Source organism: Pinus tabuliformis, chromosome 9, assembly GCF_031772625.1.
Source record: "Pinus tabuliformis cultivar Carrire ecotype Pingquan chromosome 9, CPIR1, whole genome shotgun sequence".
NCBI lineage: Eukaryota > Viridiplantae > Streptophyta > Pinopsida > Pinales > Pinaceae > Pinus > Pinus tabuliformis.
The window spans coordinates 70,559,490-70,583,416 of NC_142307.1; the positions used below are offsets into that span (position 1 = coordinate 70,559,490).

At 40.1% G+C, this 23,927-nt stretch overlaps 1 protein-coding gene across 1 annotated transcript in view; it reads left to right on the plus strand.

Moving 5' to 3' along the window:
* Positions 1-23,927, plus strand: part of LOC149147153 (protein THALLO-like) — a 202,524-nt gene that overhangs the window by 69,663 nt on the left and 108,934 nt on the right. Inside the window, 4 exon segments of the mRNA XM_089445003.1 lie at positions 1,743-1,858; positions 1,860-1,892; positions 2,015-2,176; positions 2,267-2,433. Coding sequence (XP_089301129.1) covers positions 1,743-1,858; positions 1,860-1,892; positions 2,015-2,176; positions 2,267-2,433 — 478 coding nt within the window.

Below are 23,927 nucleotides of genomic sequence, written 5' to 3' on the forward strand. Positions count from 1 at the left end.
ACCACGTCAGCCCTGCGTCATTTTGTGTGGCTCTGCGCAACTCTGGTCCCTCTCTGCGTCATCCCTGCGTTTCTCTGATCTGCGTCTCTCTGATCTGAGTCAAAGACTTAGTCTGAGGTCATAATATCTAGAGTCAAGGCTCAAAAATTAAAACTGAAAATGACCAATGGGCAATGAACTAATGTTATCGGAACTAGTTTGGTCATTGAACCGATTGACCCAAAACCAGGAACCAGAAAAACACCAGACCAAAAATCTAGTCAATGAAATAATACATAAATATTCATGTGCATCCATACGAATCTAAACCATTATACACATATATGTAAAGTTTCTCATATATATTGCAAGTGGGTGTGCATATAACCAAAATAACACTGAGTGCAATCCATCTTTGAATAAAAAATATATCAACAAAGAGGCTGTAGACAGCCTCTATAGTCCAAAACAAAATCTTGCTACAAAAAATACCTTCAAAGTTCATATCATCAAAATCATTGCCTATATTGGGATCCTCTCATCAATATCACCCTCTAAACATTAAAATAAGATAGAAAATCCTGAACATGTCAAATTGAGATTTTGTTTGAGTGCTAGGTACATTTTTACTTGGGTCAGGACAGAGGATTTCAACAATCAATGCCACCAACATCGAGGTACATAGAGGGCCTGGTGCTTTTGATTAAATGCTTGTTCCCACTCCTTCCCAAATCCTAAAACCCTGAAAACTATTAATTCTGTTGGATTTTGAGTGGGATCTAAAATTCTACTTTCTCTAGATGAAATTATAATGATGTTGGAACCACCCTCAAACATTCTGAAACAAGAAATGATGAAAATGGAAGATAAAGGAGAATTTTAAGAATTTAACATTGCTATTAATTACATAGCATTAGTAGGGCCCTAGGGTTGAATATCAGGTTTCCTCACTCAAAAATTATTGTTACTGAGCGAGGCTTTACACTAGTTGCTAGATTATACTATGACAAGATCAATTTTTTCTTTAGTGTGCATGTGCGCTACCTGATTCTTTGTCCATTTATTGAGTTTTTTTATATTTTTCTAAGCAGGAGAGCCTTTTTTTAAATCCATAGGAAGCATTCCGTTTCTCTTATCCTCAATTGAAATAAAAAAAGATATGTTTATGATGATTTTACTCTGAAGGGCAGCAAAAGTCCCAAAAGACTGTTCTCTGCACACCTCTTGAAAAATAAGTGGTCTGTAACCTCTACAACAAAGAAACTAACAGCAAAAACACAAGGTATTCTGTTGATAGAGTGTCAGATATGCTCGAAAATAACAAATAGAGATATCTGTAGTACCTACTAGTCATAAAGCTGCATAGTTAGGGAAGTCTCTACCCTCCATCTCTCCTTCTGACAGTCATTAGAGACCTGGCCTGTATGCCACATGCCTGCTTTGACAATCTGTGTGTCCTCATTTAATGCTCTCCCAACATGTTGGACGGTAATAAGCTGAAAATCATATTTCAGTTTAGTATTCCTTGAACAGTGCCAAGGAGCTTCAGATTCAAAAGCACTAAGAGCCTTTTGCACCTACCTAACGAAATGAAATAAATTGCTTTATTCGTAGATGTCTCTGTTCTAGGCATTTTAATGTTTCACGTGCATTGGTGTTTCCCTGTGGGCGTTATCCAAATAATTTGCATTGTGAACTGTTTAGAATAACTTATCAAGCAGAAGGTTTCTGATGAATATCTTACTATGGAATTCATTGAACAGTTGCAAAGCAAGCAAAGTTTTTAAGGCAGAAGTCGGGTGGAGTTGAAGATGAGATGGAAGAAGAAGCTGATGAACAGGAGGAAGAAAGGAAAGCAGCATGGGGCAAAGGGAAAAAACCGATATTATAGTGCTGATAATATTGACTATGAGGTAGGATAAGTGATTCAATATATATAATCTACAAAGAAATGCTTCATTATGGGGACTTTGTCCGATACTTTTTATGTTTGCATGCCTTGCTAATGCATCTATGATTTTTTGATCATTTTAAGATCCAATCTAGTGATGATGAGCTACCGGCAGTTGAAGAGGCTGAGGTACTAAGACTGCAAAGGAAAAAAGCAGAGTCACTTCGTCCTGAAGACTTTGGTCTAGATGAGGATGAGGAAGACGAAAGCAATGCCGATTCAGATGCCCATGACGAAACCCTACAGGTGAGGTCACTTTTTTGTGGTGAAATTTTCCATGTGTATTAGCTCAGTATAGTTGTCTTATCATGGGGTTTATGTTTTGGATTTTATCAGGAGGCTGTGAAGCGACATGAAGGGGGGCTTGAAAGGAGGAAATCAAAGAAAACTTCAGATAGAGAACTGGGCAAAGATGTTGATGATGGTAAAATTGTAGCATTTGAGGAAGTCAAGAAGGATATTAATGCGTTAACAAAAGAGCAGCAGATGGAAGTTGTAATGAGGTATAACTACCAGGAACTTTTTTTTTCTTTCAAAAAAGCATTATTTATGTTGTTTATCATTTCTGATTTAGCCATTGCTTTTACTGGCTTCAACCTTTTTTAGTATACATGGAGCCAGCTCAAGTCTCTTTAATCTTGCTCTCTATTTTTGTGTTCCAATGCTTTTTTTGCAGTTCAAATGTCAAGCCTAAGTTCTTCATTTCAGAAATACAATAGTAATTTTATTTTGTATAATGTTTTCTGACCTTTAGTAGTGAGGATGCATAGGTGTGGGTGCAGCTATACCAGCTTGAAATCTCTCTCTCTCTCTCTCCCTCCCTCTCTCTCTCTCTCTCTGTCTATATATATATATATATATATAAGGGTGTTGGAAGGCTTGGGGGAAGGGAGGCTGGTCAATTCTATCATAATAGGCAGATCCTTGTTATTACCGTTGACTACCGCAGTAGGTAGAGTCCTGTTATGAGGGTTGAAGCCCATGTAACAGAGAACTAGGGTTGCAGGTGTGTGCACCCATACACCTGGTGTAAGCATCCCAATATGGGGTCTGCCCAACCTGGCTACCCCATATGTGAGCTTAGTCATAATCTAAAGTTTAACATTTTAGTCTCAAATATCCCATTTGGCTTTCTAATTCTAGTTAATAATGGATGTTTTAAATGGTCTTTAGACTCTCTCTCCATTTTTCCTGCTAGTAAGTATCTGATTTATTTTGGTTGTTGTTCAGTGCAGAAAATGCTAATCAACCACTGAGATTGTTGTTGATGAAGGATAATAATCAATCTTTTAAAATATTTTACATTCTCATGGACTAATGTTTTAATGTGCTTTAGAAATTAGGGAACTCTTTATGAGAGACAAACAATTTGGTTTACCAGTAGTGTGAAAATTCCTTGAAATGCAGCAGATGGAATTAACTCTTCTAACTGATTAAAATTGCAGTTTATTTTGTTATGGAAAAATATCGAATTAATCACATTGCTCTTTCTTAACAAATAAAACGCTGCGGAAAATAAACTGGGAACTAAGAAAATACTAGCACATACACATGATAATGACACAACTATTTTTGGACTAATGTCCCCGGGAAAACTCATTATGGGAAAACCGGTGCAACAACTGAGGGTTTTATTATTATGCAACAATGATAAATTCTAAATACAATTGGATGCCCAAAACTGGCAATCCTTTACAAGAGAAACTGGCCACAAAAATTAGTGAGACAAATTTTGTCTCACCTGACACTGATCCAGCTCCAAAGCTGACATTTATTGGGCTCCACGAAACCCCTGCGTCAGACTTGCGTAGGCTTTTGTACGTTGTGCCTGGAAACTGCAATTGATCAAGTTGTCTGCCCAACTCAACCTCTGAGAATGACTCGCTGGCCCCTTCCAGAAATTCTCCCGACCTCCAACAACTGAATCTACCCTCTCACTAGCCAAATGAAACTTTGCCTTTGAAGCTTCTACGCAGGCCCTGCGTAGCCCCACTGAGGAAACTTGACCCTCCTATAGTTGACTCTCTGGAACTGGAAGACTTCCTCCGGACTCACTAGCTCTGCCCCTCTCTATCTTTGCATCCCCTCTTTGGCTTGAACTCTTCGGAAAAAATGTTGCTTTCTGGAAAATTGAACTGCCCAAGGAAACTTGCTCTCCAAGTTTATTTTGGCCCTCCCATGGCTGACTCTCTGGAACTTGAAGACTTACTCCAGACTCACTGTCTTTGCCCCTCTGTCTCTGCATACCCTCTCTGGATCAAACTCTTCTAGTAGAATGCTGCTTTCTGAAAAATTGAATTGCCCAACGAAACTTCCTCTCCAAGTGTATTTCTCTATCCCCATCGACCTCTTCTTATAATTTCCAGTTGGGACTCCAACGACCACGATTAAAACTTAATTGATGGTTGAGATCATCTAAAAGTAGATCCGTGTGAATTTATAGAGAATTCTCACCTTTTTCAATTAATTTCTATTAATTAACCATTTTTCCTAAGTTAGGAAATTTTTAATCATGGTCAATTAATTTAATTGAGCCATTTTTAGGTGGAACTTCCAGAAATGATTTCTGGGTTTTGGAAAACTCTTGTGTTTTAGCCTCTCCACAAAGTTTCGAGACTAGAACACCATCCGATGCTACAAAAACTAACACTCCCTCTTAGCGAGGAAGGTGTTCTCTCTCTCTAGTGCTGCACAACCTGCCACAACACCTTGTCTCTGCAACATCCTCCATACACGTTGCTGATGTTTGACAATTGTAGCTGCCTGTCACTTTCCACCAACCACTGCACTAACTCTGATTCATCGTCCATTGACTATAGCTGAACCATGCGACATCTGTGTTGCTATTGACACTGCACTGTACATCCTGTACTGCTGCCAACTCTGCATCTGCACTGCAACTCAACTAATGCTCCCTCTCAACTAGTGTTGTTGCTATTCCAACTACTGCCACTAAGAAGCATCCAAAATACTGGATCAACTGTGTCTCTGTGTTGCAACTGTCTTCTGATCCTCTAACTGCTACTAGCCTCTGCTCTATCCAGTAGGAAATCTGCACTGTTGTTGACTCCACACTGTGCCTCCTACATTGCTATCAACACTGCTCTGCGCTCCTTAGTATCTGACTGCAACGAGTCTGCAATTGCCACTCTGAAACTTGACTGCATCAACTGACACTGATCCTCTTGCTACTGAACACTGTGGGCCCTTGTAGCAAGGGTAATGATCCATTAGGAAACACCATCCGATGCTCACATCAATGGACCCTGTCGAAATCTCTATGCAACTCTGGGACGAAAGCTCCATATCGCCCCACCTCACTCTTGGAGGTATAGCTACAAACATGGTGAAATCTTCCTCCAACTTGGAGGACAATTTGTCTATCTCTGCGGATGCTGCTACATAATCATGCTTCTCTTGCTTGTCCTTCTTCCTTTGAGGACACTGAGTACTGTAGTGGCCAAATTCGCCACACCTGAAGCACTTGATCTTAGATAGATCCTTGTTCTTCTTCTTTTCACTCTGCGAGCCTTGTCCCGGGCTAGGAATTTTTGCTTTCCCCTTTGATGCAAGGGCCACATTGTCTTCGTCCTTCACACCTTTCGATTCCTTGTTGCTGCTGCCGCTGATGGAGACCTTCATTAAGGTTCGCCTCATCTCTTCCTGCTGCAGGTCTGACCACATCTTGTCTCATCCTTGTAATGTATGTCGTCCCAAAATGCCTTGGACAAAGATTTCCCATTCCTTAGTTCAGGGCTAAACACACAAGCTCTGTATCTTGAGGCGCTTCTCATACGACTGACAGCTCATCCTAGATATCTTGAATTCTGGTGAGAAAGGGATCAATGCCTTCACCCTTCTGCATCTTTGTGTTCCTCAACTTTTCCTTCAGGAACATCTTCCGTTGCTCGGAAGGATTTTGATATAGCCTTGAGAAAGCATCCCACATCTCTTTGGCAGTGTTCTTGCTAGATAGTGAGACTATTTGGTCTTGGATTCTGATATAGCCTTGAGACAACATCCCACATCTCTTTGGCAGTGTTCTTGCCAGATATATGTTTGACTATATGGTCCTGGACTCCATCCAGGATTATCTGCTTTGCCTTGGCCATCTCTTTCCTGTATTCTTTTAACTGATCTGCATTGGTAGGTACTGCCACAACGTTCTCTGCAAAGGTTTTCAGGCCATGCTCATCTAACAGGAAAGACATCCTGGCCTTCCAGATGATATAGTTGGAAGCTCCCTCCAATCTGTCTTGATGTCTAAGCTAGGCTATAGCCATCTTTGCAAAAACTCGAACTGGGATAGAAATCTCCCTCTTTCTCTTGCTCAGCTACTAGCTCTGCTATTCACACCCTCTTTTGGAGTGAGAAAAATTGCCTGCTGCTATTGGAAATATTGGATTTATGAACTAGAAACCCTCTAATGGAAATCCCCATCTGTGTGTGCACTTTCTCTTCCACCAGACGCTGATTTTGCTCTAGAAAATTGCTGCAAAACCCTTTTGCACTCAGATAAGAAATCTGCTCAACGAAAATACCGAGCTGCTGCTCCCTCTGCGTGTTGGAATCACTTTTCTAGACAAATCAAATTTTTTGCCACCCTGCAACTGAAAATCAAACCCTTGCCCAACAATTCGCTTTGCCTGGCTAGGCACTGCGCAACCTCTGAAGATTTCGTCCTGCTGCTCCCTCTGAACAATGAAATATTCCCTCTTCGTCTTTTTGAGCCTCTTTTCTGTCAATTTTGTTCTGATACCATGTGAAAATTACTTGAAATGCAGCAAATGGAATTAATTCTTCTTACTGATTAAAATTACAGTTTATTTTGTTACGACAAAATATCGAATTAATCACAGTGCTATTTCTTCACAAATAAAACACTATAGAAAATAAACAGGAAATTGAGAAAATACTAGCGCACACATAAAAATGACAATTATTTTTGGACAAATGTCCCCGTAAAAACTCAATGTGGGAAAACCAGTGCAACAACTGAGGGTTTTAATTTTATGTAGTAGTGAAATTTTTTGAGTACAACTGGATGCCCAAAACTAGCGATCTTCTAAAAGAGAAAGTGGCCACAAAAATTAGTGAGACGAATTTTGTCTCACCCTGCACTGATCCAGGTCCAAAACTGGCACTTATTGGGCTCCACGAAACCCCTGCATCAACTTTTGCATCACACCTGCGTAGACTCTTGTACACTTTGCCTAGAACTGCAACTGATCAAACCGTCTACCCAACTCAGCCTATGAGAATGAATCACTGGCCCCTTTCGGAAATTCTCCCGGCCTCCATCAATTGAATCAACCCTCTGATTGGCCAAATCAAACTTTGCCTTTGAAGCTTCTGCGTAGGCCCTGTGTAGCCCCACTGTGGAAACTCGCCCCTCCTGTAGCTGACTCTCGTGAACTGGAAGACTTCCTCCAAACTTATTTTCTCTGCCCCTCTCTGTCGAAGTGTCCCCTCTCTGGCTCAAACTCTTCTGGCAGAATTCTGCTTTCTGGAAAATGGAATTGCCCAAAGAAACTTGCTTTCCAAGTGTATTTCTCCATCTACCCATCGACCTCTTCTTATAATCTCCAGTTGGGACTTCAACGACCATGATTAAAACTTAATCGATGGTTGAGATCATCTCCAAGTTGATCAAGAATTCGATTTTCTGGGGCAGGGCTTGCTGAGGAAATCGAAGGAGTGATCAGAGTTGCAGCTGAGGGGCAGTGAATGCAACAGCAAAGAGGCATAGATAGTACCGGGAGCATTAGCGCAGAAGCCAAGAGAGGGTTGACGCAGAGCCAACTAAAGGCCACGCAAAAGCAGCCAAAGGCTACGCAGAGGCAGCTAGGAGCTGCGTAGAGCCTGAGGAGGCCCAGCATGGGAGACACAGAGGCTCCAGAGGCTGATGCTGGGCTAGAGAGGCTGACGCTGGGCTAGAGAGGCTGATGCTGGGTAGACGCTGGGCCAGAGAGGTTGACGCAGACCCTAGCGGTTGACGCTGGGAGATTTCGTGGGCCAGATTGGGGCTGATATCTGTCTCCGACTGAGAGGTACTACTGCTGAGGGCATTCTTTGATGGGTGAGCCATTTCTGGCTCCCTGATTGTATTCTGAAACTGCTTAATAATAAAACCCTTAGATAGTTGCACCGGTTTCCTGTATTGGGTTTTTCCGGGGACATTAGTCCAAAAATAAGTGTCACTTGTGTGTTTGTTTTTTTCCTTGAGTTGATGATCTGTATGTGTTGAGACTGTACTTGTATTTATTTTCAGTGTTTACATGGTAAATAACTTGTTAATTAACAGAACAAGTAGGAAGAAATAAATCAGAAAGTACAGAAAGAATTTATAATAGTTTGACTTAGAAATTCCAATAGAATTTCCAGAAACGATTTGTGGGTTTTGGAGAACTCCTGTGTTTTAGCCTCTCCACAAAGTTTCGAGAATAGAACAACATTCGGTTCTACAAAAACTAACAAACAATACATCAGCTTCATTTGCCATTTTTCTTTTGCAAGCTATAATTTATGTGTTGAAGTCAAATTGCATCACATCCTTTGTTTTTTCTCTATATTTTCGCATGATTGTTTATTGGATACATATGTCATTACAAATGCTTTTCTTTGAAAGTCTCCAATCTAGCAAATTAGTCATTGAAAGAGCTATTCACATTTTTGAAGGCCATGGTAGAAATATGGGTATCTATCATCGATGAAAGTGGAACCAATCTGTAGTGTAATATCCTGAGGAAAATTTTGCCCTTAGGGTTACAAGAACATGAGATATATTGTAGTGGTTGCACAGTATTTCTTTCAAGTCCAGACATAGATGGTATAGAATGCACAATAATGTAAGCAAGTACTAGATTTCACAAGGCACCAATAGCCTACATCAGATTACAATTTTACAACTACTCCTAGTGCTGTTACACCAGCAGACATGGGTGTATAGCATTTGTCAATTCATAAACAGTGGCAGTCCTGTTATTACATACACCAGCAATCTATATAAAATTACAACATTAGTCTAGTACTTTAGCAACATATCTGACTCATTAACCAACTTACAGAATTATTTGTATCCTTGCTGTCTCAGGAGACAGCTTAACAGTGGCCTTTATAAATTCTGCTGTTCCAGTGATGCTCTAACAGGCCTGTCTCACTGATGCCTTCTGCTGCACGCTCTGGCTGTTCCAGACCCTTATTGCTGCCTGAATTGCCTTGATGCTTTGGCTGGTGCCAATCTGGGCCTCTGTTACTCCACTGAACCTGGCTGGCCAAGAGCTTACCGAGAATTGTTCTTTTCTGTTTTTCAGGGTTGGACTGCTATCGAAAAGGGGCCTCAGGAGGTAGGCTGTGGCTTCCCTCAATGTCCTAGAATTTTCCTGTAGCTACAGTTGCACTTACGTAACCTTTGCTGCTGCAGAGAGGTGACCCACTGTCTAAATTTGCCTTCAAAACCCTTGCACTGTCATAGATTGAGGACTGCTGTCACAGATGGTGGACTTGGGGAATTACGCAGTCAAGCCTCTGTCTTTCAATGACTTTGCTGTACAGGAAAATACCATCAGAGTTAGCTGTTGGATGGGGGCTTTGGGTTTTAGGTCTGCTTGGTTGTTGATAGGCCTTCACTCTTGTAATTGTCTCAATTATCCTCACAAAGCCACAGAACCACCGAAGTATCCCTTCTTAGAAACCCTTGATTTCTCATTAACGGATAAGATACCTTAGAAAATTATGTTAGGCAGAATAGAGAGATGGACTAACTAGGGTGGAATTTTTCACCACTGATGATGATCTGTAAACTGCCATGGATATTCCACTGGACAGTTCGTCACAACAAATCTGATATTATTATATTAAAAATTTGAAATTTTACACTATTACACTTTCATTAAAGTTCAAAATTTGTAGATTTAACTGTAATTAGTGCATGCATGTGAATGGAAATTATGCAGAAAAATAGAGAACGACAGAATGAGCTCACACACACACATAAGACACAAAATATGCTATGGGAAGTCCTTTCGGGAGAAGACCTAGTTGGAAGGTGAGGTTGCTTCAGTCTCTTTCTCTGTCTGGAAATATGGCTATATGTACAAAGAAGTAAGGCCTGTGGCCCATGGGCTGCCACAGTGCACAAATCCTCCCTATGTGATTTACCTCCTATCCCTCTTGGCTATCTTTGCTCAACTATGGAACAAAATGCTCTTGAAAGAATGACATGCCTCTTCCTCCTAATGGCCCGGTTATAACATAGCCTGATAGTCTACTAGTGGTTATGTTTGACTATATCAACTCTTAACTAGAGTTACAATATAGACTCTTCTAGAGTCTTTTACATCACAATCACGTGGCTAGCCCCATTTCCATGAATAATGGGGGCTGACACAACATTTTCCGGAATTTTAAGTGTGAAAACAGGAAGATTAATTTCTGAGTAGCATAACTCTTGCATACGGACTCCGATTCATGCACTTCTTGCGCCGTTGGAAAGATCTCGGTGTAGAATAGCATGAAAATGTGCGGCACTAAAGCAGCAAACTTGTACCCCCAAAAAACGTTGTTTGATGCCTCAAAAAGCTCTTGGAAGGTTTCAAACCCCATTTTGCCAAACTGGGTCCCGCCAGTAAAAACGGTTCCATGAGTTGATTCCACCACTTTTTCCACTCCAAATGCATTGAGATGGGTGACAAACAATATAATGATCCAATTTGGATCAGAAGATTACTCAAAGAGATAAGGGTCTTAAAACCCTCGAAGACCTCGAGCCTCAGCTCATCAAATCAATAAGAACCAAATCAATAGTCCATGATACATGCCTCACAATGACTCCTCTACCTTACTTACAGTTTTGCCTTGGTGTTTTCCCTTCCAATTTCAAATTTAATTAATCTTTAAATTTCCCTCCAAATCCCCCTTTTAAATTAATTAATTAATATTACTTTATAAGAATGGGCATTTACCCCTAGTAACATTAAACCGCAATTCCCTTATAAATTAGACTATGACCTATGGGAATTAGCTAAGTTACCAAGTCCTTTTGGAATTCATTTTGTAAGGGACATTACAATCCCCAGCTTGATATTGCTTGTCCTCAAGCTACTGTAAATCTGGAGGTCACGATGGCTTGACCATATATCCAGCCATTTCCTCAATCTTTACTTGTCCCTCTGCAAGGGTCTTGCCTGTAATAAACCTATATCTTCCAGCCTGCTCATACAACAGTTCGTTCCAACTGGCCCTCCTTGATCAAAACCTTAAGATGCATAACCTTGCTGAAAGCCATCATATGTTTCTGTTTTTGATGTGTTGACTCTTAAGGCATCACTATGTTGCGCAACTACACCTTCAAAACTTGAATACCTCTCCAATTGTGTATGCTAAATTTGTCCATAACTGGTAAAAATCTCTGGATTTCTATTTCCAAAATCATCTCTCTGTAACCATAAACAATTATCTTCCTTGTTTGTATGGGGGTTACATGCCGGAGTATTATCTGCAATAATTTCATTTTCATGTTCCCTTGCCAACTATGTGCTGCTATGGTCATCTCTAACCACATCTTTATTGTTTTCGTCATTCTGAAATGCTGCTGTCCAGAGTACTCTAACTGATAGAAACTTAAATGCTTTATTGATAGCATCACCCTCTTGGAAGCCTGAGTTAGTGTCCAATATGTCTTCAACTTTCTCCCTTAATAGGATTACTATCAATGGACTATCCTTCTAATCTCTGTTCCACAAGATCTACAGGAAAGTTTGCATTTGCAATTCTATCTCCTTTATGGCCACTCGCATTAGTCTCTAACCTGCTTCCACAAAAATCATGCTCCAGATTCAAGGTCAAACATTCTTTATATTGTAGAAAGTACTCCAAATAATGCCCATCTGTAACCTCAGATGGTATGTCATGTGGGGCCCCCAAGAACCTCTCCTTGAGTGTAGATTCAGGGACCAAATATATCCGGTCTTTTATAGAAAATGACCTCATCTTCTACACTGTACCTGTCATCTTGGATGGGACCATCCATCAATTTGCAGGCAAACTTATTTTTGGAGTATTCTACTAGGAGGTGGGCTTTCCAATCTTTGGTGATATCCGTGAGTGTGCATATGTCAATCTCAGCGTTCTGATCATCTTTAGTACCCAGCTCATAGGCTTGTAGGCTGCTATCTGATGATCTAGGTTTTGTAATCATGCAGGCTGCTATCTGATGATCTAGGTTTTGTAATCATGCAGGCTGTTATGTAGGCTACATCTTCAAGCCTATGTACTGTGTTCATAACTATATTTTTTGTGTCTTCAACTTGTTTGCAATGAGCAATCACCTTAAGTATGGTGTAATATACCTAGGGAATTTTTTCCCATAGGGTTAAGAATTAGCGCTTAACAAGTCCTATGCTGTAATAGTTTGCTTTTAATTTGACAATTAGTAGCTGTAGTGGAAAGAAATGAAATCATCTATGTTGCACGAGTTTCCGGTACATGGGTACTTTGGGTACGTGGGAACGAGTATCCGGTACGGCTAGAAGCTTTGCCGAAATTTACAAGAAGCATCAAGTTGGGAGCAACAATAATATAATATATTAAAAATTAAAATTTTAATATATATATATATATATATATATATATATAAAGAAAGTGTAAATATTAAATGTACATACCAAATTGAATTTTTAAATGATTCAAGAGACAACCATAAAAAGTTAAAACCAAAACTAAAAGCCACCCAAATCATATTGATGTTCATACTAGAAAAAAGGCAAAAGCCTAAAGTAGTACATAATTCAAAATGCCCAAGAGCCAAAATATAGCAACAAAAATATAAAGCTTAAGATGATCATAGAGTACGATCTTCAACATCAAGTGTGAGTTTTTGTAGCATCAGATGTGTTCAAGCCACAAAATTTTGTGGATAGGCTAGAATACATGAGATCTCCAAAACCCAGAAATTGTTTTTGGAAATTCCACCTAGAAATGACTTAATTAGATTATTAGTAAATATTCCCTAAGTCTAAACTTAGGGAATATGATTAATTAATCAGAATCAATTAAGTTAAGGTGTGAATGTTCTAGAAACTCACATGGATCGACTTCAAGTTAATCCTATCCATCGATTAAGATCTAATCTTGGTCGTTGAAGTCTCAACAGAGGATTATAAGGAGAAGTCGATGGGGCTTGGAGAAATAACTTGTGCAATTCGATTTCATGAGCAGATCGATTTCCTGAGTAGCAACATTCAGTGGTCGGAGAGAGAGCCAGAGAAATCGAAGTAGTGAGAGAGGGGCAGGGACAGTGAAGCTTTCCTGATTTGGTGAGTGCATTTGCAGAGAGGCAACGAAGCCACAGAGAGGTTGACGCAGAGCAGCGCAATAGCCTCTAGAGACAAAGTCGAATTAATGGGGAAAAGTAGAATTTCAGTACCAGAAGTTGGGCAGAGGTTCCATAGGCTAGGAAAGACATTTTCCTAGACAACAGCTGGTCAGATGACTTGAGGAGAAGCTGTTCCAAGATGAAAGCATCAACAACTGCGCTAGGGTGACGCAATGACTGCATAGAGGCAGTTTGGACGACTCAATTTGAGCTGAGGTCGGTGCCAGGATTTGCCTGTGAAGTGAGGAATTTCTCTTCACTAGATTTTCTTGGCAGTATTTCTCTGTAGGATTGCCAGTTTCGGCATCCAGTTGTACTCAGATTATTTCACTGTTGCATAATAATAAAACCCTCAGCTGTTGCACTGGTTTTCCCGAGTTGGGTTTTCCGGGGACATTGGTCCAAAAATAACTGTGTCACTTTATGTGTGTTTGCTAGTATTTCTTCCAGTGTATGTTTCTTCTGCAGTTTATTTGTGTAGGTTGCAGTGTGATTGATTCAGTATTCGCTGTAGCTCACAGTAAATAAATTGCTAAATTTAATTAACAATTAGGAGAATTATTTTCAGTTGTTGCAATAGAGATCGCGTGACTGATTTTTCACATGGTATTGGAGCACAGATGATCAGCCGGAGAGCTCAGTAGCGAAGGAAGGAGTTTTGTTGTTCATTGAGGAGCAATAGTTTGAAACCCTAGAGGCAGTGCAGTGACCTTGGCCAAGAGGTCGAATTCTTGAAGAGAAATCGATTTTTCTGAGAGGGGGATAGAAAAATTCGATCTCTCCAGATCGAGGGTTTGCAAAGGAAGAGGGAGCAACCAATATTTTTCGCAGAGCAGATCTCTAGTTGGACACAACAGTTTTGTAGCAGTGGCTAGAGCAAAACTAGTGTCGGGAGGAAGAAGAGCACACACTGAGAGGGAGAATTTTCCTTAGGAAACTTCTAGTCTCAAGAAGTTCAAATTCCCTAACAGATCAGCAGTCGTTGTGTGTAGAGTTTCTCACTCCAAAAGGGAGTGCGAATAGCTGAGCAGAAGGGAAGAGGAGATTTTCGACATCATTCTGAGATGACCACTGCCTGACTTCAAGATCAAGATAGGTTGGACAGTGCTTCCAACTATGTCATCTGGAAGGCAAGGATGTCCTTCCTTCTCGATGAATATGGCCTGAATCCATATATTGATGCAGTGGTAGCTATCCACACGAATGCAGATCAACTGAAGGAATACTGAAAGGAGATGGCAATGGTGAAGAGATTGATCCTAGATGGTGTTCGGGATCATGTTGTATCACACATAGCGGCCAAGGGAACGACAAAGGAGATCTGCGATACATTTTCCACGTTGTACTGAGGCACTTTCGAGCAGCGGAAGATGTGCTTGGAGGAGAAGCTGAGATGCACCAGGATGCAGAAAGGGGAAAGCATAGACCCCTTCCTCACCACGATTCAAGAGATCCGGGACCAGTTGTTAGCTGTTGGGGCAGCGCCTCAACCCATAGATCTAGTGCGATTGGCACTCAAAAATGTCTCAGAGGAGTGGCAGGTTTTTGTCCAAAGTATCTTGAGCAGAGAAACCTTGCCAAGTTGGGACAGGATGTGTGTCAATTTGTAGCAGTAGGAGTTGAGACGAGACCTAGTGAAGAACTCCATCAGCAGCAGCAACAATGGATCGAAGTAGGTGAAGGAGGAGGAGAATGTGGCCCTATTCAGGGACAAGGGGAGCATCAAAGAAAGGGTCCTATTAGGTAAGACTAAGGTAGAAGGGGAAAGGGTCCTATTAGGGGAAAGGGTCCTATTCAGGGACAAGGGGAGCAATGAAAGAAGAAGAAGGACCTGTTGAAGGTCACGTGCTTCAGATGTGGTGAGCTTGGTCACTACAACATCCAGTGTCCTCTCAGAAAAAAGGACAAGGAGGAGAAGCAGGACCAGCAGGCAACCTCAGCAGAGATCGATAGGCTGCCCACTAGGTTGGAGGAAGACTTCACCATGTTTGCTGACATACCCCTAGGAGTTGAAGAAATTTCAACCCCCACTCCTGTTATCAGTTTTCCTTATCACTCCATGCATTTAGTTTTAAATCCAAGCATGATAAAAATTCTAAAATCTGGAAATGACAATAATTTTTTGAAAACACAAATTTAGAGATTTCACAACCACTGAAATTGTAGAAATAAAACACAACAAAATTATGACAGCCATAGAGAAAATAACACAGTGATTTTTGGTCAATGTGACCCTGGAAAAACCCCCTACAACTCTTGGGGAACTCTAGTTTGAGAGCTCTTCTTTAAATCTAAAAATACTTTTATAGAGAAACTGAAATACACAGTAAAAATTCTAGCAAGCACAAATTACAACTTATCTCGATTTTCGTGCTTGAACTCCACCTCGAAAATCGTGCCAATCGGTGAACAACCAAAACAAATTCTTTTACAACAATAAAACAACATTAAATGTTGTACGACCTGCCTCGAAAAATGTGCCCAGAACTTGTTGTACGAACTGTACGGATTTCAGTAGTATGACTGCCTTGAAATTCGTGCCCAAATTTGCCTCAAAATTCATGCCCTTGCTACTGTCCCTCTTCCTCGATTTCTGTGCCTTTCTCCTGCTATACGGTTTTGCCTTGGGATGCATGATGATAAATGCTGCTACCCAAATTTGCTAAAATGTCTTCTTGCTGCTCTCCTTCAGTTCCTCACTGCTCAAAAATTTTCTCCTTGCTCTCTCTTCTCTTTCTCTCAAATGCTCATGAAAGAATGAATTGATCTTTTCCTCTACTCTTCTCCTTTTAACTCTCTAAATGACCTTCTGGGTTACCCTAAAATCTAATGGTTGAGATTCATTTAGATCTAAGGATGAGAATAAATGTGCATTTAATTCTCACTTTCTATTTTTTAACTCACCCACTTAAATAAAGACTCACTTAGCCTTTTATTTCCATAGTCACTTTTTTTTTACTTTCGAATTCTTCATTGACTTTAATAAAGTCACCTTTAAATTAGAATGTAACTTTATCACTTATAAAGTCACTTTTAAATTAGAATGTAACTTTACCACTTATAAAATCACTTTTAAATTAAATTGACTTTACCACTTATAAAGTCACTTTAGGAGAAAAGTAAAAAATAAATTTGGACACTTTTCCCTAGGCTAAAGATCAAAGCCTTAGGGAACCACTTGTCCTTTGGTACCCAAATTTTAACAGGAGTCAAGTGGTAGACCCCTTCCTCACCAGGATTCAAGAGATCCAGGACCAGTTGTCAGTTGTTGGGGCAGCGCCTCAACCCGTAGAGCTAGTGCGATTGGCACTCAACAATGTCTCAGAGGAGTGGCAGGTTTTGTCCAAAGTATCTTGAGGAGAGAAACCTTGCCAAGTTGGGACAGGATGTGTGCCGATTTGTAGCAGCAGGAGTTGAGACGGGACTTAGTGAAGAACTCCATCAGTAGTAGTAGCAGTGGATCGAATTAGGTGAAGGAGGAGGAGAATGTGGCCCTCGCATCAAAGGGTCCTAGTGAGGGATAAGGGGAGTAGTTAAAGAAGAAGAAGAACCTGTTGATGGTCACGTGCTTCAGATGTACTGAGCTTGGTCACTACAACACCTAGTGTCCTCTCAGAAAGAAGGACAAGGAGGAGAAGTAGGACCAGCAAGCAACCTCAACAGAGATCGATAGGCTGTCCTCTAGGCTGGAAGAAGACTTTGCGATGTTTGCTGACATAACCCCATGAGTCAAGTGGGGTGACTTGATGCTTTAGCCTCAGATTCCTACACATGGGCAGGATCCTTGAGGAGGTCCACCTCTTGGATCAATACTTTGCTACAGGAGCCCACAGTATTTAGTAGCAGGATGGATGTGTGGGAGAAGATGCAGTCAAATGCCGGAGTGACAGATGCAAAGTCTAGTTGCAGTCGGATGCTGGGCAGCACAACGTAGAGTTGGCAGCAGTGCAGATCAGCAGCAACGCAGATACCTCAGTGACAATGTAGATATTAGCAGTAGTCAGAGACTTAGGTGATAGATGTATCATACTGATCACAATTGATTCAATATTTAGGATGGTTTTCAGTTGCAGATGTTGCAGTTGCAGCAACAACAGATGGAGAGAGAGAGTTGCAGTGTTGGCAGCAGTTTAACAGAGCCAACAATGACACAGATGCGACACATATCAGAGTTGTGCAGTAGTTGGTGGGCAGCAACAGCCAGGCATTAGTAGCGTGACAGGAGATGATGCAGAGACAGGGTGGTGCTACAGGGGGCGACAACACTAGAACACATTCCTCGCTAAGAGGGAGTGTTAGTTTTTGTAGCATCGGATATGTTCTAGCCATGAAATTTTGTGGATAGGCTAGAATACATGAGATCTCCAAAATCGAGAAATTGTTTTTGGAAATTCCACCTAGAAATGACTTAATTAGATTATTAGTCAGTTTTTAAATATTTCCTAAGTCTAAACTTAGGGAATATGACTAATTAATCAGAATTAATTAAGTTAAGGCGTGAATGTTCTAGAAACTTACATGGATCGACTTCAAGTTAATCCTAGCCATCGATTAAGATCTAATCTTGGTCGTTGAAGTCTCAACAGAGGATAATAAGAAGAAGTCGACGGGGTTTGGAGAAATAACTTGTGCAATTTGATTTCATGAGTAGAGTGTTTTCCTGAGTAGCAACATTCAGTTGTTGGAGAGAACCAGAGAAATCGAAGCAGTGAGAGAGGGGCAGGGACAATGAAGCCAGAGGAAGATTTCCTGATTTGGTGAGTGCATTTGCGGAGAGGCAGAGATGCCACAAAGAGGTTGACGCAGAGCAACGCAGTAGCCTCTAGAGACAAAGTTGAATTAATGGGGAGAAGCAAAATTTCAGTACCAGAAGTTGGGCAGAGGTTCCAGAGGCCAGGAGAGATGTTTTCCCAGACAACAGTTGGTCAGACGACTTGAGGAGAAGTTGTTCCAAGCTGAGAGCAGCAACAATTGCGCTAGGGTGATGCAGTGACTACACAAAGGCAGTTTGGACGACTCAATTTGAGTTGAGGTCAGTGTCGGGATTTGCTTGTGAAGTGAGGAAGTTCTCCCCACTAGATTTTCTTGCCAGTACTTCTTTGTAGGATTGCCAGTTTCGGCATCCAATTGTACTCAGATTATTTCACTATTGCATAATAATAAAACCCTCAGTTGTTGCACCGATTTTTCCGAGTTGGGTTTTTTCGGGGACATTGGTCCAAAACTAACTGTGTCATTTTATGTGTGTGCTAGTATTTCTTGCAGTGTATATTTCTTTTGCAATTTATCTATGTAGGTTCCAGTGTGATTGATTCAATATTTGCTGTAGCTCACAGTAAATAAATTGTTAAATTTAATTAACAATTAGGAGAATTATTTCCAATTACTGCAATAGGAATCGGGTGACCGATTTTTCACATCAAGGAGATCCATATAAGCTTGAGCCTCACTAGGGACTGGATGAACATCATCATCATCATCATCAGATGCAACAATGTCATCTAAAGGTATGCCAACCAATCTTGCATTTGGTAAAGGATTGTCATCATCATCGTCAATTTGGGCAACATCTTCAACATTCACATCTCATCGTGCAACAAGTCCTTCTAAATATTCAAGTAGCTTCCTTGAACAAAGTCGAAGACTATGCACATAAACAAGTTTCTCTGCTTTCTTAGAGGTAAGTTTATTCCTCTTAACAGTGTGTATGAAGCTATAAGTGGACCAATTCCTTTCAGCAGCTGAGGAACTAGCAACCTGAGATAGCAAACGTGAAGCAAGATTTCGAAGCTCTGGGACCTTGCCCCCATACATTCTCCACCATCCAAGGGGTTTCTTCTAACCATAATGCTTGGTGTCTGTCTTCGCATCTTGGGTGAATGCAGGAGGGCTTAATGTACCAAAATCAATAAATTGCTCTCGTATCACACTTGCTTCATCAACAATATACATCTTAGTTATAACATCAAGAAACCCTTGTTTTACCTCTTCATCATCAATAGGAAGAATTCTATTTGGTCTTTCCATATACCACTTTGGATTAAGGGCATATGAAACCATGTGAAGGGAGGTATTGAGTTTAATCCATCTTTTCTCTATTAACATGTGAATTTCATGGAAAAACTCCAAAGAAGGGTTTCTTTGGCGAATGATGTGCTTTACCTTGCCCACCATGGTATCAATACATTCATATATTTCTCCAAGAGCAGGAGAATCTGAATCAACATACCTGATCAACTCCACAATTGGAGCTGTGAAAGAGACAACATATCTACAAATAGCCCACCAATTCTCATTAAGAAGCATTTGTTTTATCTTCTTCGCTTGAGGTGACTTAGACTCGGTTCATGCATTCCACTTTGAAGAAACAACAATGGCTTTTAAAGATGCATAGACCTCAACCATGCGGTCAAGCAAAATAGAGTATGTGGCATATCTTGTTTCTGCAGGTTTTAAAAAATGCTTTTTTGAATACATCCTGTAAATTGCCAAGGAAGCATGGTGGTTGCAAATGAACATTTTTTCCTCCCTCACATCTGAAATGATTTTTGCAATCCATTGTATTTTAGTAATGTCTTTTAAGAGATTGTTAAGGGCATGTACACAATAAGGAGTCCAAAAGATATGGCTATATCGACTTTGGATGATCAATTTCGTTGCTCTACAAACTGGTGCGGTGTCTGTGATGACATGTACCACATTTGAAGGACCAACCTCATCAATTGCATCCTGTTGATTTGGGGTAGTATCGGATGTGCTCTAGCCATGAAATTTGGTGGAGAGGTTGGGGCACATGAGATATCCAATACCTAGAAAGGGTTTGGACAAATTCTAAACAGATCAGGAGATATTAAAATAATTAATATTTTTAATGGAGTCCCTAAGTCTAAACTTAGGGAAAATAAAATATTAATGTGTATTAATATGAATCTGTGTTAGAGTGGTCCAAAAGACATGGATCAAGCCAGATCTAATCTTAGCCGTTGATTAGGGACTTAATCTCGGCCGTTGAGATGTCAACAGTAAAAGTGTAAGAGGAGGCTTGAGGGTCGCTTGGAGAGCACACCTGAGTGATCAATCATTCTATTCTCTAGAGCGGGGTTTGCTAAGAGAGATAGAATCAGTGATCGGGAGAGCAGCAGAGGGGCATTGAGTACAGAGAAATAGAGAAGGCAGAGATTGTGCCGGGAGATCAGCGCAACAGCCAAGGAGGGTGACGCAGAGCCAGCAAGGGCTCACGTAGGGCCACGCAAAGGGATCCAAGTGCTGCGCAGAGCACCAAAGAGGCCAATGTGTTTGACACAGAGGCCCAGATAGCTGACGCTGGACCTCCTGTGGTTGACGCAGGCCAAGAAAGGCTGACGCAGTCCAAGAAAGGCTGACCCAGGGCCAGCGCGAGACAGAGAGTGGCTGACACAGTCCAGATTGGGCAGACGCTGGGGTTGCAGAGCAGTTTTGTGCTGAGGAGCTACCAGAATGATTTTCTGGGGTTTCAGCCAGGGGATTTCTCTCAAACTGTGAGGTATAACTGCTAAGGAAATTCTCTGTTGGGTAGGCCAGTTTCGACACCCAAATTGTACTCTGATATTGCTTAATAAGAAAACTCTCAGATCGCTGCACCGGTTTTCCAGCATTGGGTTTTTCCGGGGACATTGGTCCAAAAATAATGGTGTCATGTGGTGTGTTTGTTCTTGTTTCTTTTAGTTGTTGATCTGTAATATGTTGAGCATGCACTGGTGTTTATTTTCAGTGTTTACTTTGTAAATAACTTGTTAAAGAAAAATAACAAGTAAGTAGGAATAAATCAGAAAAAGTGCATGAAGGGTTTCTAAACTAAGTAAACCTAGAAACTTCAACACATCCTTCAACTTTTCAAACATGAAGTAGCATCCTTAGTTTTTCCATTAGAATCAATTGCTTTTAAAAAATAAGGCCCTATTGGTGATGTGACAATAACATTCAACAAAGGTCTTTGTTGAATATCTGTCCAACCATCCATGACAATTGAACAACTTGATTGAACCCAAGATTGTTTGAGGTCCTCCATAAGTCCATGCATTCTTGTCACCCCTCTATCTAACAATGAAGTCCTCATTTTGTTGTAACCTGGGGGTGCATATCCTATCCCTGCAACTATGATTTTTCTCACCATTTCTTTATAGTATGGTGAATGAGTGGTATTAAATGAAATTGCATTTGCCATAAAAAAATCATTTTGTTGTAACTTGGGGGTTGCATATTGTATCCCTGCAACTATGATTTTTCTCACCATTTCTTTATAGTATGGTGAACGAGTGGCATTAAATGAAATTCCATTTGCCATAAAAAAATCTGCTATGGCATCATCTGCTTCATCCCTATGCAAGACATTGTACATTTTTTGAATGGATTCACTTACACTAGTCCTCTTAGTACTAGAACCCTCTTGAATAAGCTCAATTTGGATGTGACTTTGTTCATTCATACATTGAAATGAATTTTCATGTCTACCTCTCTTATTAGGAGATATTGTGCTACTATCACATTCATTGTTTCCATTAGCTTTCATGTGAAGCTTAGTCATCTCCATTCTTTGTTCAAGGCTACAAGTGCAACCCTTCACTCCTAACCTAGGTATGCCCAAAAGATGATGCCATACTCTTATATAGCTACCCTTAAATACATGATCACACAAAGTACATTGCCATTCCTCACAACTGCCACTATTTTTTGCCTTGTTTTGTGTTATTTTTTTCATGAACTTCAGTAAGGGCTTCTTGGAAATGTTGCTTGATTGATTGTGGGTAGCTATCGTTGTCTCTGCATTTTGTTCTTCAGCTTGTGGGGCTTGTGGAGGTAGTGGGAGTCTCATCCTGCTTTCACCACGTTGACTACCCAACCCTCTATCCATGGTATCAATACTGAAAATTTACATAAAAACAAAAAGGATTAGAAGTAGAACTTACTAGGAATTTAAAATTGTTAAAAACTTAAAAGATATTAAAAATAAAAATTTAAAAGATATTAATTAAATTTGTAAAATGTAGAATAAACAAAATTCATATTTTTTAATGTAATAAAATTTGAAAGATTTTTTTTTTTAAACATGAGAAATAACTAACATTAATTAAAATAAATTTCAAAATATTTATAGAATTTATAATTTAATTAAGTTCAAGGTTATTGTAACTACTAACATTGTTAATGCCATCATGATTGTAGGTTCAAGTTTCAACCCAAAAATTTAGAAGACAAAGTAAATTGTATTGTATATTTCATACTGTTAAAATAATAAAATATTAAAAAGATATCAATTAGACATGAAAGGCGATAGTGTTATGAGTTCTGCTACCAAGCAAAAGTGCAACAAATTTACTTGGACGAAAATAAGTAATACCAATTGTTGAAAAATTAAAATGATAAATGCGAACTTAAAAGATAAGGATTGCTAGTGTGCCGAGTCTCCCACATATTTCTACAAATACTACAGGAATCTCATTAAATAATAAAAAGTATATATATATATATATATATATATATATATATATAGATGATGACCAATTTAAATCGTGGGCATTTAATACCTAAAACTAGACTTAATTAAATCGTTGAGGAAGATGAATCTTGCTCATCTACATTAGTTCAAGCCAAAGTGTTTGGGACTTGAGATGAGTTTGGCTTGTCTTCTTCATTTTGCTTTTTGGAAAAGGGCTTCCCTTTTGGGATGTAGCTAGATTTTTGGGCCCTTTCCAAGGCAGTGAGTTTGTTCATGTAGAGCCTATCTCGTGAGTTCATTTCTTCACTGAGCTTTTCCATTTTCTTGAGGAGCACCAAAAGGGTTTCTTCGTGTTGATCTTTGGATTTTTCCTTCTTGACCTCTGCTTTAGCCTTAGGGTGGTCATTAACATCCATTCTGGAGATTCGTAAGTTTTCCTCAACTTCCATTGCTATCTCTTTAGCCTCAACCAAGGTTGAAGGTTTCTTGTCCCTTAATGCATAAGTTAGGTGGCCACCCACAACTTTGATGAATTTGTCGAGAATGTTAGCATCAGGGGGCTTCAAATGGTCGGGGATATCCCTAACTACCCTATCAAATTTTTGGATGAATTCTCGGATGTCTTCCCTTCCCCTAGTTATTTGATAAAATTTCTCAATGTTGAAGGTTCCTTGTGCATTACATGACCATCTTCTCATGAACATGTCCTCAAATTTGTCAGAATCTTCTATACATGTTGGGGGAAGACTAAGGTACCATTCTCTTGCTTGTCCTTCAAGGGACAAAGTGAAAAGCATCATAAGCCTATCCTCATCGAAAATCATCCTAGGGGACATGTTCCAATAGAAATCTTGAACTTGGGCAACAAGTTATTATATTTCTCAGGTAAAGGATTGGGGTCATCACTCAACTTCAAAGGGGCAAAGACACTAACCAAATGCCTTTCACTTTTGGTCATCTTGGGTTGGTCTTGTTTTGGGTCAGCGCTGGAACCAGTTGCCATCTTTGGGGTAGGATCAATGACCTTTTCAAATTTAGGGAGATGGGTTGTTCTGACCTGTGATGGAGTTCATTCTCCCCTTCTTGCTGTGGTCCTAGTTCAAGGAGGAATGATGTCACCTTCAAGTAAACTAGGGGTTTGGACAATG